At 35.2% G+C, this 16716-nt stretch overlaps 1 protein-coding gene and 1 long non-coding RNA gene across 9 annotated transcripts in view; one reads left to right on the plus strand and one right to left on the minus strand.

The window, feature by feature from the left end:
* Window positions 1-15308, plus strand: part of LOC149770990 (uncharacterized) — a 34993-nt gene extending 19685 nt beyond the window's left edge. Inside the window, exons 6-8 of the mRNA XM_089948916.1 lie at window positions 5024-5115; window positions 10248-10367; window positions 12969-15308. Of these exons, the coding sequence (XP_089805042.1) occupies window positions 5024-5115; window positions 10248-10367; window positions 12969-13807 (1051 nt within the window). The 3' untranslated portion in view covers window positions 13808-15308. The remainder of the gene's footprint in view (window positions 1-5023; window positions 5116-10247; window positions 10368-12968) is intronic.
* Window positions 13301-16716, minus strand: part of LOC149770991 (uncharacterized) — a 34096-nt gene continuing 30680 nt past the window's right edge. For 6 of the 8 annotated variants that reach the window (XR_016418422.1, XR_016418419.1, XR_016418417.1 and 3 more), the window contains 2 exons: window positions 14289-14378; window positions 13301-13438 (listed from right to left, as the gene is read on the minus strand). This is a non-coding gene — a long non-coding RNA (uncharacterized LOC149770991). Of the gene's footprint in view, window positions 13439-14223; window positions 14379-16716 lie in introns of those variants that run through there. The other 2 variants (XR_016418420.1, XR_016418415.1) reach the window with 2 other exon arrangements.

Consider the following 16716-nt stretch of genomic DNA (forward strand, 5'->3'; position numbering starts at 1 on the left):
CAAGTGCTTATTAACGCTCGGGAGGTCGAATTTCTGATCCAGTGTCGATAAACATAGAAATTAGGCTTATATCACAGAATATGGGACAAGTCTGATAACGAGCAAGATCCATGCATACTGAGATTATATTGGCTGAGCTTGTTAGCACTTTGGAATCTTTATTTCTGAGGTGAATATTTTCAGACTTGATATATGGCCTGTATGATGAAAATCGTAAGTGGGTTTAATAATGAGATTCACACATTAATGAGGTAATCATCTGAATGACTGAGCTTGTAACCAACCTTTATGCCATATTTCGGATACAGTTTCAGACTTGGAACATATTTTTATATCATTAAGAACTCTTGTGACCTTGATAATGAGTAACATCTTTGCCTATTAATGAGGTTGTCTTGAATTTAACTGGCTATGATTATTGCCACTTTACTCCAGTATTGAACACACTGACTTGTATTATCGTCAAGATCATGGATAGTTTTGGTAATGATCCATGCATTTTAAAGATGTGATCTTGCATCCGTTACCGCAGGAAACTATAATTCTGATCCAGTTTTTATCAAACTTGAAATTTGGGCTTATAACTTGATAATGGTGCAACGTCATGATCTTCCATCTGATTGACAGAACATGATACCAGTCTGGACGGCAAACTTTTTTGATCAGATATAGACTGTTTTTATGTGATCTAGATCTTGCAGGAGATCAGTAATATGCACGATCCACATTTACTGAGGGCTGTTCTATTTTAACACACATGGTATCCACGGAAGGCACTTTAAAAAAAATATATATGCCAGGGTACTCTGAAGACAAAGTTTATATTTAAATAATACAAATTCTGAATTGCATTTATGGGTGACTGCTCCACATTGAAAGTGCCTACCAAGGGTCCCAAATTTGTTATGGCTCTAAAGACAATTTCTGATCCAGTTTTTATCATAACTTCATAAATTTACATATTTTCCGTGTCAGGAATTGGTTTTCTAGTTTTGTAAAATGTAGTTGACACAATTAGAAACACAGCAGTTATAATTAGAAATGACAGATTAATAAAGATTAGGATTGTTGTTTAATTAGTTCAACCCTTTACTTCTTGTAAGCGCCTTTGGACACCTACTCCATTCTCATAGAAACGCCTTTGGATGCCTCTACCTGATTCGCATGGAAGTGCCTTTGGACTACTCCATTTTTAGCTGGTTTTTGTAGTGACACCTTTCGGGAAAAACCCTATTAGGTTCCACATTCATTCTATGAGAATGGTGTTGTGGCGTCAAAATGCACTTACGTGTGAATTGGGTAGAGGCATCCAAAGGTGATTCCATGAGAATGGAGTAGAAGCATTTAAAAGCGCATCCATTAGAATGAAGTAGAGGCATCCAAAGGCGTGCAGCTGGTATTGAAAAGCTCATCCATGAAAATGATGTAGAGGTGTCAAAATACGCTTGCATAGGTAAAGGTTAGTTTGATTTGAAGACAAGTCGTGACTTTTATGTCGTGACACCAGTCACTGGATTTCAGGCACATCATCATATGTTGTAGTATGTGCCACTATGGCCAGAAAGGTGAAAAATTTTCATATATTTATTGGAAGAAGTTTGGGAATAACAGATGCAAAAGAAGGAAAATAAATATTACAGAACACAATGTGTGACCTGTTGTTTTGGTTTATAATTTATGACAGAGAGAGAAAGGCCTTGATGTCAGCTAATTTGGGTGTTGATGAATTTGTGAGAATTAGAGTTGTGGGAAGGAAGCTGTTTTATGTCATGATCTTCATGATCCTAATCAAAGGTCTTGACTCTGGTATTTATCTGTACTGGCTTGTGATACTGCAATCAAGAGGACATTGGGTGGCTAAGTACTCTAAAGTGCTCGCCTTTACTAATAACTGCCATCTCATCATTTTCCATGTGGGTTCGAGTCTTGGGCTCAGCCAGCATGGGTATGTGAGAAAGCTGCTTGTAGCTTCCTGTGAGTCAGTGGTTTTTACCAGGGTTTTCCTTTTCTTTCCCAGGTTCTACCTCCACCAGTTATACTAGCTACTATGTATAGCCTATCTTACATTGAGAGATGGTGTAAAACTCCAAAACAACAACTACTACAACTACAAACAAGTATTAATACATTTTTAACAAACCCAGTTTGTGATGTATTGGAATCGCACTTTCTTTCATGCCACTTTTAAAAAAAAACAGTTTTTAATTTCTTCAGTTATAGATTTATCCAAACTCAGAATGTTGGTATATCTTGACATTGTCTGAGACAAGTGATTTTCTACCCATGGTGCAAAGTTGAAGGTCAAAGGCTAAAAATTGTGCACTGCATTTGGAGATATGAACATGTTCATTCACATATGTAAGAGACTATTTTTGTTACCCAGTTTTTCAAGAATATCAGAATTCATGTAAATACTTGCCAGTTAAAATGAATCAGAGGACAATTAAAACAGACTTGTATTGGATTCCTCAAAAGTCTTTTTTAGGCCAGTCGAGTGTCCACCCTTCCAGGGACTCTTGTTTTAATATGCACCTATTGTTTACATTGCCATCTGAATTATGCTCAATAAAGTTGGTTTTTTCTCTGAAAAATACACGCTTCATGTTGCTATGGGATATAAAAGGCAAGAATGGAGAGATACATAAATGCCTGATATGAAGCATGTGTTTAACATATAATACATATATCATTGCGGACCTTTATTTCAACACACGTATATACTGATACAAATATTTACATACTTTTTGGGGGAGGGGGAAGATGAAAAATAGTCTAATATGATTTTTTATTTTACTAGAATACATTTTCAGCTCTATTATTTAAATGAAATACAGAAAAAGAAAAATGCCATTTCATTCACTCGCTGTGCAGAACAGAAGAAAAAACGATCGACACTTCAGCTTTTTTTCCTAAGCTTTGATTAGTTAAGAGTTGTGGTAGTTCATTTGGTAGAGCATCAGACTTGTGATCAAAAGGTCCTGGGTTCGATACCCATCTAGGTCAGTTGACTTTGTGTGTCCTAGGGAAAAGACAGTGAACTCCCAATTCCTCAGCATGACACAGCCAACGATGTATTTATAATGCCATAAAAAATAAAATGAACCGATATTGTACAAAGGTTTTTCACACATGCCAGGTGATAAATGGTTGTTGTTGTTGTTATTTTAGGGTTTAACGCCATTTTTCAGCACATGATAGGCTATACATGGCGGCCAGTATTAATGGTGGAGGAAGAACCTGGGAAAACCCCGGAAAGAACCACCGACCCACGAGAAGCTACTGGCAAGCTTTCTCACATACCCACATTGGCTGAATCCGAGGCTCGAACCCACGCAGACAGAGGTGAGATGGTAGTGATCCGTAATGGAGAGCGCTTTAGACCACTCGGGGCCCCTGGTGATAAATGGTAAAATTTATAAGAGAAAACAGCCTGTTAATTTAAATGTTTGATAGTTGTAATAACATTTATGATATGCTTAAATCCGCAAGTAACTGATTTGCACAATTAGAAATAATGTTACTCTACCTTGGAAAAAAGATTTAATCAGGAGTACTAAATCTAGAAAATTGGAAACGTCCAGCATTTGCTTTTTATAACCATACTTATCATAACTGCTAACACAGTAACATTCACTTTATGTGATGAAAACAAACTCTGACCAAAATGACATATAGTTTTAGGTTTTAGCTTCATTTCACCTTCTCGTAATTCCTCATATTGTCCCTGGACAGATCATAGATATCTTTTGATATCTCAAACAGGAGATAGGTGACATGCATTATTTTTACAATGAGCTACCCATATGTAACTCACAGAGCTAAGATTTCAGTCCTAGGTCTAAATGTTGCCTATAACTCTACAAAGTTCACATTGCAATAAGGCCTTGTAAGCTTTCGATGTGATCCTGCATGAGGAATGCATCACCTGTGGTCTGTTGTGCCTCATGTTTTCACTGTCATGTATTGTCTGTCAACATTTGCTATTTTCAACTTCAAAAGTCCACAGGACCAGTTTCAAACTGAAATGTCTTTTAAATGTATACAAATGATGTCAGTCTGTCATCAGATATGGTTGCCATTGCTAAAGAAAGAAAAACCTACAGACAGCTTCTAAAACCCGAACAGAACTGGACTGAATTCTGCACAAAGCTTCTTGGCATAAAGCCTTTTAAATTGATACAAATGTTGTTAATCTGTAATGTAATGTTGCTGCTAAGAATAAAGAAACCTTTAAACACCTTTCTTTAAAGACTGCCTAAGAGAATTCAGTAAAATTTGAACACATTTATGAGAATGCAGCATTTCACATTTGTACCATTCATTCTGATCCGCCATCAAGTATGGTCACCATGACTATATCATTTCTTTTTCTAAAAGTAGAAGTTGACTTCTCAAGAAGTGCAGAACAGAATTTGTTGATTTTGACACAAAACATTCTGGCATGAAGTCATTTCAAATCTGGTGTTGATCCAACATCAAATATGGCTTTCATTACTAAACAAAGGCAAACATTTAAATGGGTTTTCAAAATTTCTAAACAAAATTTTATCATGTTGGTCAAAAATTTGTACCGTGATACTGATACACCATCAGACAAGGCTGCCAGTACTGAAAGAAAAAATACTTTGTCTTTTTTTTCAGAAATGTAAATTTCCAATGAACAATTTGACAGCATTTAGACATAAGGCTTTTCAGTTTGAACAAATTATACCAATGAAAATCATTGCAATTAGCTGTTGTACTAAAGAAAGAAAAACTCCTTTGACGACATCACTTCTAAACATTAAACATAAATTTTGAAAGCAGGCACCCAGGGCTTTGCAACTTTACATAAATAATACTGATCTGCTGTTATTTACTAAAAATGGAAAAACCTTTTACTGCTAGAAAGTGACCCAGATTGCTTGGCCATTGTCTTTGCCTTTGACTTTTTGATAGGTTTCAGCCAGGTAAATGAACTTGGGCCCAGTTTGGCCTCTTTTTCAAGGGAATAAATGACTTAAAGGCATATTAAATATTGCAGAAAAGGAGTTGCAGCTTCGCACAGTAAAAGTGGAACCTTTAGCAACAATCCAGCTTTTGACAGGGTGAACAAGGATAAAAAGAAAATCCACTGTGAGTGTTATTTTATGCAAGGAATAGTGGCGTGACTAGGGTTGGTGTCATCCAGTGCGGTAACTCATGGTGTCACCCCCATGGACCTCCATCCTGCACAAAAATTCAAAATTTTTATAAACAGTCATTTTGGTGTCACCCGATGCAGTCCACACATACACACCCAAGTGACGCCACTGGCAAGGAAGATAATCCAAAGTTCAGTTATTCTTGGAAAAAGTTATTAATTTTGCGCTTGCATAATTTTTTGTCACTTTGAGAAGGGACAATTTATGTACAATTTCCATTTGAAACCTTAGATTTTATTTTATGTAATACTTTACACATATCTATATTTTTCTTACAGGTGGAGATCATGGAAAAGATTAAAAACCACTTTTGGTTTTAAAATTTAACCATGAAAACTTGTTTCTTTAAAAAAGTTGTTGAAGAATTCCTCAAATTTGAGGAAATCCCCAAAATTTTATCAGAGATATAGCAAGACTGCATTAAGGAAAATTCAAGAATTTGTGAATATATTTTGAATCCCTGATCTCTACTGAATATTTTGTGGGGGAAAATATTCACTGTCACCAGGCAAGCACTAAGAAGGATAATCAGAAATGTTTATTTCAGAAAGAAATTTAGAGATGTTTAGTGAAATTGGGGTTTGTGCATCAGACCAATATTTGATTGTATTTCACCCACTACTTGTTAGAAGGTGGGATAAGTGGATTTTGTGGTCTTGAAACTGTTAGTATTAATTTTAGGCTACACTGTTGGCTCATATTTTTATTTTTGGCACAAGAAAGTTGCTGCTATTGCACATGTAGGGCGTATATAGAGCACTATAGATTGTTATGTTTCCAACTGACTGAATCGAGCACATCGTAAGTTGCCAAACTGGATAGAGTGTACTTATTACTGTAGAACATGGGCCTAATATTTTCATTTATGGAATGAACACTGCACATTCTATAATTTGATTCCAATATAATCATCAGGCTTTCAGTTTGTTATTTTAATATAATTCTTTGTCCCATAATGTAATTAAATCCATGTACCTCATTAACATCATGCAATATCAGCAAGAGGGGTTTCTTACATGGAATGATTACAACTTCTCCATGTCTATGGCAAAGTGCATGGAATGATTACAACTTCTCCATGTCTATGGCAAAGTACATGGAATGATTACAACTTCTCCATGACTATGGCAAAGTGCATGGAATGATTACAGCTTCTCCATGTCTATGGCAAAGTACTTGGAATGATTACAACTTCTCCATGTCTATGGCAAAGTACTTGGAATGATTACAACTTCTCCATGTCTATGGCAAAGTACTTGGAATAATTACAACTTCTCCATGTCTATGGCAAAGTGCATGGAATGATTACAGCTTCTCCATGTCTATGGCAAAGTACTTGGAATAATTACAACTTCTCCATGTCTATGGCAAAGTGCATGGAATGATTACAGCTTCTCCATGTCTATGGCAAAGTGCATGGAATGATTACAACTTCTCCATGTCTATGGCAAAGTACTTGGAATGATTACAACTTCTCCATGTCTATGGCAAAGTGCATGGAATGATTACAGCTTCTCCATGTCTATGGCAAAGTACTTGGAATGATTACAACTTCTCCGTGTCTATGGCAAAGTGCATGGAATGATTACAGCTTCTCCATGTCTATGGCAAAGTACTTGGAATGATTACAACTTCTCCATGTCTATGGCAAAGTGCATGGAATGATTACAACTTCTCCATGTCTATGGCAAAGTACTTGGAATGATTACAACTTCTCCATCTCTGTGGTGAATGATTGGACATTGGGATGGAACTTGAGCTATGGTGAATGATTGGACGTTGGGATGGAACTTGAGCTATGGTGAATGATTGGACGTTGGGATGGAACTTGAGCTATGGATAGATGCTATATTTGTCCGATGTGGATGCTGTACTGATTAAGGTGGCGCTATACAGTTTCGCATTTTGCATAGGGTTAGGATTTTAAAGAAAAAGAATTTCCCCTGCTTTCTTCACTGGTTATACTGGCTATTTAAAAAAGACCTTGTAAATCTTAGGTATAATGCAAAGAACCTTTAATTCCCTTTATTTTGGTGTATGATTGATGGGTGTAATATGGGTTATAGAGTATACAGCTTGGCCTTACTTCAGATGTGCACCTTTCAAAAAAGTGCTAGCTCTACTTGGTCATTTTCACTTCCTGAACTTCAGAGGTAAATTGTATAAAAAAGAGCTGATAACTTTTTTTTACAATTTATATATTTGGTAATTCATTCATTGCACTTTCAGAAGCTGGTATTGTCTAGTCTGGCAAAATTCATTTTCCCTATTTTAATAGCTGCTATGTATAGTGTACTTTAGACTAATTCAGGCTGATTTTTTTAACACAAGGGAGCAGTCATTTTAGTTAGCAGTGTGCTTAAATCATGTAAAATTTCCAAAAGTACAATATCCAAAAGAAATATCATCCACATTACATTAATGTAGCATAGAGGTATGCCAACATTCTCTCCATTGTGCATGTTTTAAATGCGAACTACTTCACCTTACATACATCACTCTCTCAAAAGTACATATTATCTGGTGAGCGCACCCATAAAGAAGATATAGGTATTATTTTTGTATGATTTAATTATGTTTATATGGCTGAAACATTTAAGTTGCAAGCATCAAAACAATCCTTTTGAATAATTCTCCTGCATTTCCCCCCACAGAACAGTATTTATGAGTGTCAGAGTCTCTAACAAGTCCAGCCTCCCCCCCATGATAAAAAGTGAGCTATTTTAAGAATGCACATTACATTTTGTAAACATAGCAACCAATGTTATGCTGAGTGACAGGAACATGAAACTAGCCAGAATTATTTCTGAGATATCAACAATGAATTTTACAATTTGAAAAGGGAGGTAACTCATCAGGTTCATAAAGGTCAAAGTGTAAAATATTTGCCTATTGTTTAATATGGAAGAAGCGAATTCACTTTCTCTTCATTTATTTTTTTATTTCATTGCAAATAAATGAAAAGAAACATTTTCACCATATATTTTTGTCACTTATTGCAACAGTTTTAAATTTAAGTTGACTCTATTCCTATATTCTAAGACTTCTAATTTCCCCATAATTAAGGTCACTACTCACACAAACATACCTCATGGCAAATTATGTAAGCAGGAGAAAAATGATCATAATTAGCTTATTTTCATGCTTAACATCAATATGAATGTACCATTTTATTCAGAACATCATACATAATTATATGAAAATAAAAAAAATAATTGCAAACATTTTTGTATTTTCTTTAAGGTGCCGCTGTACAGTTTCGCATTTTGCATAGGGTTAGGATTTTAAAGAAAAAGAATTTCCCCGGCTTTCCTCACTGGTTATACTGGCTATTTAAAAAAGACCTTGTATATCTTAGGTATAATGCAAAGAACCTTTAATTCCCTTTATTTTGGTGTATGATTGATGGGTGTAATATGGGTTATAGAGTATACAGCTTGGCCTTACTTCAGATGTGCACCTTTCAAAAAAGTGCTAGCTCTACTTGGTCATTTTCACTTCCTGAACTTCAGAGGTAAATTGTATAAAAAAAGAGCTGATAACTTTTTTTACAATTTATATATTTGGTAATTCATTCATTGCACTTTCAGAAGCTGGTATTGTCTAGTCTGGCAAAATTCATTTTCCCTATTTTAATAGCTGCTATGTATAGTGTACTTTAGACTAATTCAGGCTAATTTTTTAACACAAGGGAGCAGTCATTTTAGTTAGCAATGTGCTTAAATCATGTAAAATTTCCAAAAGTACAATATCCAGAAGAAATATCATCCACATTACATTAATGTAGCACAGAGGTATGCCAACATTCTCTCCATTGTGCATGTTTTAAATGCGAACTACTTCACCTTACATACGTCACTCTCTCAAAAGTACATATTATCTGGTGAGCGCCCCCTAATGAAATGTTCTGATACTAAATTGGCTAGCTTCATACCAAACTAGAAGCTGTATTTCTGGTCTGATTTGAACCATACTTGATAGGTAAGTTTATATTGTCAAGATCTTTAATCATGATTGTAATTTTGAGTGACATTTGTGTATTTGAGGCATTCTGACATCTTATTGACTCAAATTGTTCATAGCTGGACAAGTTTAGCAACTCAGGCATGATTATGTTACAAGTCACACATATCCCAGCTTGAGGTTGATCAGCTGTCATTTAGAATGTTGTATAAGCAACAATTGGCTTACAGCTAAGTAGGTGGGGGTTGGAAGTGTATCACTTTTCACTTACATCCTCTGTGGCAACAATTGGCTAACAGCTGGTGGCAAGTAGGTGTAGGTTGGCCATGTATTAGTTTTCTTTTACATCCTCTGAGGTAACAATTGGCTTACATTTAGTTGCAAGTAAGTGGAGTTTGGCAATGTATAAGTTTTGATTTTCATCCTCAAGGCAACAATTGGCTAACAGCTAGTGACACATAGGTGGAGGTAGGCAATTCATCACTTTTCATGTGCTTCATCAAGGCATCAAATGTATATTTATTATCATCATGCTTTCACATTTTGTTCAGAATTTACCAAAGTTTCCATGGCAATACATTACATGGATTGGCGTGATGTTGTGAGCACAAGTTTTGTCTCATCAGCACAAGCAAGATAACAGTGAGGTATAACTTTGCTGGAAACAATGGGGGACAGCGCCTCACTAGTGTTGAAGTTTCTTTTAAGTCAGTTACCATTTTTGCAGGTTAGATGCAAAGGAGGGAAATATTAGCATAAAGACATAGGTAAAGCAAAAGGTTCAGCAGAATATTGGGTCTGACAGTTCATTTATGGATCTTGCTGCCTTGACATTTTACTGGTCAGACAGTGCATTTGGAGTTTTGTTAGACTGGTCAGACAGTTTATTCACAGATTTATTACATTTGTCAGATAGTGTGAACACACATTTGTTAGAATACAACTTCAACCTAAGTGCTGCCACATTACAATCTAAAACATTACACTTAAATGTAAGCAAACTTTGTTATTGGTCGTTTCAAAACAACTTTTTTTAATCTCCTTTAAAAAAAATTATTTTTGTTTGTTTAAACCCTTGTTATGTCTCACACTTTATTTCAGATCTAGTAGAAGCCAAGGATGAAATTTACAAGCTGTTATCCCAAGTGGTTCTCAGTAAACACAGATTCAAAAAATTGCTTACTTGGATGAAAAGTCTTCATCTGGTCTCTGGAAAAAATGGTAAATAAAGTTGCATACTTGTGCAGTGTGCATCTTTTTGTTATTGTCTGGAGCAACCATAAATGTTACATCTGGATTTCCCAGATATTGTCTGGTTAAAAACAGGGTGTTGATGTTGATTTAGTAACTGCAAGATCTCTGTGTCCTTCGACTCTTTTTAAAGTTTGGCCCCCACTTTAGGAAAGTTCCTTAAATTGACTTGGTTCTTAATAATATAATTCTCTGATCAAATGATATGGAAACAGTTTGGAGGTTTTTTATTGCCCTATGTTGTGTAAAAGCTAAAGGGTTGAAGGACTCACTTCAGTAAAACATCACAACTATTAGTAAAATTTGATAGGATTGTATTTTACCAGGTTTTTTTTAGCAAAATGCTGGGGTGGGGGGTGGGCTTAATATTTGTGTATAGGTCCAAAGTTTAACATAACAGTTGAAGAAAAGAGAAGTGGACATTTTTTCTTCAGTAAATTCTAAAAGTTAACAGTTGTATAGAAATGGGGGCAAATAGTGCACAGTTTAGATGTTCATTGAAATAAATGTCAGTGGTATAAGTATACAAGTTCCCCTCTCCCCCTAGAAGTACACAGATTCCCTCCTCCCCCAGTTGCAAGTATTACTTATAATTCTTTGCAATACTATCTCATGCCCTCACTTATGCTGTGGTTCATTGTTCATGACTTTAGTTGATTTCAGGTTAGTAATGGAAAGTTGTGTATGACCAGCCTTAAAATTTGTCTCTTTTTAGTTGGAGGCTTGTCCATTGTTATTAAGGTTCTATGTGTTAGAATTATTAGTGCTCAGTTGTAATATCAAACGTAAAGAATGTTTTGACTGGGCTTTGTGAAAATATGAGAAATCTATGTATGTGCATTGCATATCTAATAATAATGAAATAAAAATAAACAATTATCTCATCCAGAAACAGAACAATTTACTCAGACAAAAGTGAACGACTTCATTCAAAGAAGACATGCAGAGATAACTCAATAAGGAAAGTGTTTAAACCGGTCGCACCAACTTAAATGGGCGACAGCTTTGATTGGGATGTAATCAATGAACATCAGGGGGAAAAAAACAACAAACATCAAAAGTCTTGAACGTTATCAATCAAATCCCTCAAAAGATTCTCTCTTGCTGGTTTAATAGACAATGACCTTATTCACACCCAGGCAATATGGATTAACTCTAAGGACAATATACATGACCACTATGTCAATTTCAGCACTACAATGGCAATTCGTGACATATACATTGGCCTGGTTTGTGGATTGTAGCATCTATCACTGGTAGCCAGAATCCTTTTTTCTTTCTTTATTATTATTATTCTCTTTAAGTTCGTTTTTTTTATCAGAATAATCGTTACTAATCAAGCGGTCATTGTAACAATTTATTACAAAATAGGTCAGTGGTGTCTATGTTTTCTTGATATGGTCGTTCATAGGGATGAGATGATCTATGATAAGGCCAGGAAGCAGGCTAAGTACGGGAATAATTAGTCTGATTCCCTGCTTTGTATGCTCCCTGTGTTGCTCTCCTCTATACGAATAGCAGAAAACAGCATAAGGAGCATACGAAGCAGGGAACCAGACTTGGGAATAATCTACATATAAAACTGTTTAATTTTAGATATTGGTAGCCAGCCTTTTCTGTTATTTTTTGTTTGAACGGTATGAGCGGTCATTGTTACAGGTATTAAATAAAGCTTAGTAGAATTATATCCTCTTTTTTGCCATGCGGTCTTTCATAGCAGTGTTGAAATGCATATTTTGCCAAGACATTGCGGTGGCTGGTCACATTCAGCAGGTGGTCGCTCATGACATAGCTTTTATATAATAAACTGTGGTCACAAATGACAGGTGGTCGCTCATAGTAGAGGTCACTCATAATAGTTTTTATTGTCTATGTGCTTTGGTTAGGTAAACCAGTATAATTAACCAGAAGGTAGGTGACATGAAACTCCATTACATATTTGTAAATATTACAATCTGTATTATTTCAAAGTATAAAAATGCTGCTGTATGTTATTTTCTGATACTGTGATTTCTTAATCAATCCTTGTTGCTGTGAAAGATTCCAAGTGAATCACAAATTTAATAGTGTCCCTCAAATGACCTTTCTTATATCACCTTCAAACTGGTTATTCAGAAATAAAAATGCAAAACATTTTAGTTTCATCAACATATTTTTCTGATATAAAACATTTATTTACTCGCTTAAGTAAAAACACCAAAGGCAATAAATTAATTCTTGAAAAATCACAAGTTCTAGAAAACAGTCACAGTTCTTTTGGTCCAAAATATTCTCATGTTTTATATCCATGTGCAGTGTGCATGTCATATTCTTTAATAATATTGAACTACTTTGTGAATGAAATATTCTTTAATTTTGATAAAATGGTTGAGACCTTTGTAGAAAAAGATCTTAGCATGTCAGATTAGCAATATAAAACTATTAACTCTGTTGAAGCAAAGACCTTTATGAATAACACATTCTGCCAGTCATTATTAATCTTTCAGTAGAGGTCATTATATTTTATAAACATTGATCAGTGACAAATAGTCTCCCATTACAGTGATCTCTCTACTGACTTATATTTTCCAGGAAAGTATTTCTTATCGGAGAGAAATTTACTTGGAGCCACATGTGTAACAAATGGGGGAGACAAAGACAGCGTAAAATCTTCAAGTGTCCCAGAGACGGAATCATGGAGAATTGCTCCATCAGCCTTGCCAAATCCTTTGCTTCAGCCAACTGTCCCAACAGGAATCCAGAAGAAGGACACACCACTTTTTCTTGAGCCACAGATGTTTCAAAATCCCAACAAACTGGCAACATCTATACAGACATCAACTGAAAATAAACAATTATTTGTTCTGATGCCCAACAAACCTGTTCCAACATCTCAGGCAACTGCGATACTCAGACCGTCTTTAAATTCTAGTATAGGTGGTGTATCCAGTGCATGCACAGTTCCATCTATAGTCACGACCACTTCCAGTGTAAATTTAAGTAATTTAGTCCTCTCCAGTGTGAGTTTAGATGTAGACAAATCCACATCTCACTCTTTTATTCTGAAACGCAAAAAGAGGAAAAGCAAGTACGACATTGATCATTTGGTTAGCAATATTGAAAATGCACCATCTCCAGTACCAATAAAACTATTTAGAGTTTTTGACACAAATTCAGATAACAATTCCACCGAGCATATAGTGCTGGAAACAAACTCTGAAACCAATGCAAAACAAGAACACACAGGGAATGACAAAAGAGTTGGAATGTCAAGAATAAGGACCAGAAAATCGAAGTTGAATGATCATGACTCTAGTATTCAGGATTCAGAGGAGTTTGAAGAAAGTGAAAGATTAATACAAGAATCCCAATATGGTGATGATTATGATAATTATATAGTGAAGACAGAGCCACCAGATGATTACGAATGATGGAATTGGGATGGGAGGCTGGGTTGTAGTGTATATAAAACTGCATTCAGTAGTATTCTCTGGTGCCCATCTGTGTAGAGCATGCACCAAGATCTGCTGTTTTGTTATAAATGGTACATAGTTCCATCATTATAGACATCTGTGTCACCTACTAGCATTTTCCAGTTCTGCATCGCCACTGTTGGAAATATTGGAAATACTTTATCCTATGACATGAAAAAGGATTCCCACTCCACCTAATTTTGTAGAAGAAAACATTAGGTACAGAATCTCACCAGGGTGTGTAGTAGTCTTAATTATGCATATTATTTGTTAGAAGTAATCAGTAAAACAAAAATAAACTTTTATCTGCCAGTGTATTATGCATAGACAGATTAGGGTCTATATTGTTTGCAATTGGACAACTTGTTATTGAGCATGCATGGTAATTTAAAAATTCAGATAGCACCAGCAGTATTTTTGATGATATTTAGAAGCTTACTGATCCTTTAACCAGCTGTCATGAGTATATATGGTAGTGGGAATGTCTTCATGCAAACAACTCATGAACTGCAACATCACCTGCAAGTACCTGCAACAAAAAAATTACCTTGAATGAAAAATTCCAATTACTGACACAGCAAATCCATTTAATTATCATTAAGACAAATGTATGATGTGTTTCCAAGAATCAGAACAATATCTGTGCGCAGTATTGCCACAAGTTAATTGTTATGCTAGGTCCAGTAATTTAATAAAATTCAGATTTTTAAAAAATGTATATAATTAAGGTATACAGTATCATGCGACCTGGATCATTTCATTGTGACATAAGCTGATCTCATCTGATACTTTATGTCTCATGACATGACATATTACATTCTTGAGATGATATGGCTCTCCTGGTCATGTTTTATGAAATCAGCTGAGATCACATAAACACCTGAGATAATACTGCTGTCCTGATCATGTTTCATGAGATCCACTGAAATCACCTATACACTTGAGATGATACAGCTGTCCTGATCAGTCTCATGAATGTATACTGAAAATGATACAGCTGTCCTTTTGTCTCATGAGATCCACTGATATCAAATACACACTCAAGATGATACAGGTCTCTTAATCATGTCTTGTGAAATCCACTGATATCACTTGCACACTTAACAGGTGTGTAGTATTACTGGTATACCAGTTTACTGTATTATATTTTTCCAGTGGTACGCATCACTGTACCGGTACTAAGGAAGTTTCTGTCAGTAAGGACTGTGCAGAAATTCCTAAATAAAATATTGTTTTTCATGCTATTAATAAGATGTTTTCATTTTTTTACAAAACATTTGTATTGGTCACAGATCAATTTTGAATATTATGAATTTAATTATATACATGATCCTTCAATCGCATGTTTCACATGAGACACATATGCTAACATGGTGGCCAAATGTGATGTTGTGAAAGATTTTTGGGTCAAATCCAGATTTTTGGAAAAATTTATAATTAAAATAAAAAGTCAAAAATAGATGTCATTTGTTCATTATTTCCTAGTATATGTTATGTGTTAAGAACATGTGTTTCTTTATAAGACTACATGTGATTCAAACATTTTCAGGAGAGCAGTTTTCTTTCTAGATTTACATAATTTCTCAAGTCAACTAATATTTTCTCATTTATTTAGTCTGTGTGTTTTCTATTTACTGGCCCTTGCTGATTAATATCTTGCCAGTGTGAAGGCATCTCGCTCAATGTTTCCCTGCCTAGTATAGCTAATAATAAATGTCTTTATTTCCCGTTTTTATCAACAAGCTCTCTGAGTTCAGCAAAATACCTTTCAATCAGGGTGTCTGCTATAGTATAAGCTTAGTTAGCTCACTTTATGTACAGTTTCCAGATTATATCTTGTGCAGCTATTAGCATACACATAGCAGTCTTTTAGCATACACACAGCAAAGTCATCTATCATAATGTGCAGACCATTTAATTTTCAGGGGTGGGGAGACCTGCAATTATCTCTTGAGCAGAAATATATTATTTTCTTTTATCTCGATATAATTTTTATCTTTAAATAATATGGTGTTCTTTTGCTGTTAACCAGAGTAAGATATTTTTCAGCTACTGACAAATGGAATTTTCTTTAAAAATAGTGTCAGGCTCCTGTCTCAGAAAATTAAATCGTTGTTCTCTAATATATTGCAGTATACTGTGGTACCTATCGCTGTATGTTCAGAAATACTGTAGCAAACAGTTTCTCTTGGTACCCAGCTCTATTCAAGATGATAAAGCTCCCAAGCAGTGTACTCTACTAACAACACATTTATTCAGTGGTCTGGTGGATCAGGGTCCATCCCAAGCAGTGTACTCTACTAACAACACATTTATTCAGTGGTCTGGTGGATCAGGGTCCATGCTGTTCACTGGCAATCCTAGGCAGAATAAACATTGACCAATTTATTTGCATACTCCCTGCTGACAGATTAGTGTCCATGTGTTTTGGTGCATGTTTTAAATGAGCAATATGGTCACCTTGTTAATTGATTTGTAGTTCTTTCTGAAGAAATACCATAATTATAGAATATCAAATTAAGGGTACTGATGGATAAACAATTTTTTAATAGCCTTGTAATAAATCTTTGCCATTTCTGGCACAATAAAAGTGACAAATAAACATTATTATCAGGTAATTCAGAGTCCAGTTAACAAGTTTTGACTATGTATTATCAATAAAAACAAAATTAAGGATCGGAAACTTCATATTTGAAAAAGGAAGAGGCATATAATGTTATCCTAGTCCATTTATCGAGTTGAAGTCTCTCTGTCACTTATTGTCTTTCAGATGCATGTAGGGTCAGTTTCTCATGCACAGCCATGTCATATGACTTAAATGTAAAACTTCGGTGACTTTGGCCACATTTTTTGTTTTAGTTCAGTTT

The sequence above is a fragment of the Sinohyriopsis cumingii genome, unplaced genomic scaffold (assembly GCF_028554795.1).
Source record: "Sinohyriopsis cumingii isolate HCF-2022 unplaced genomic scaffold, ASM2855479v2 utg002140l, whole genome shotgun sequence".
NCBI classification, from domain to species: domain Eukaryota; kingdom Metazoa; phylum Mollusca; class Bivalvia; order Unionida; family Unionidae; genus Sinohyriopsis; species Sinohyriopsis cumingii.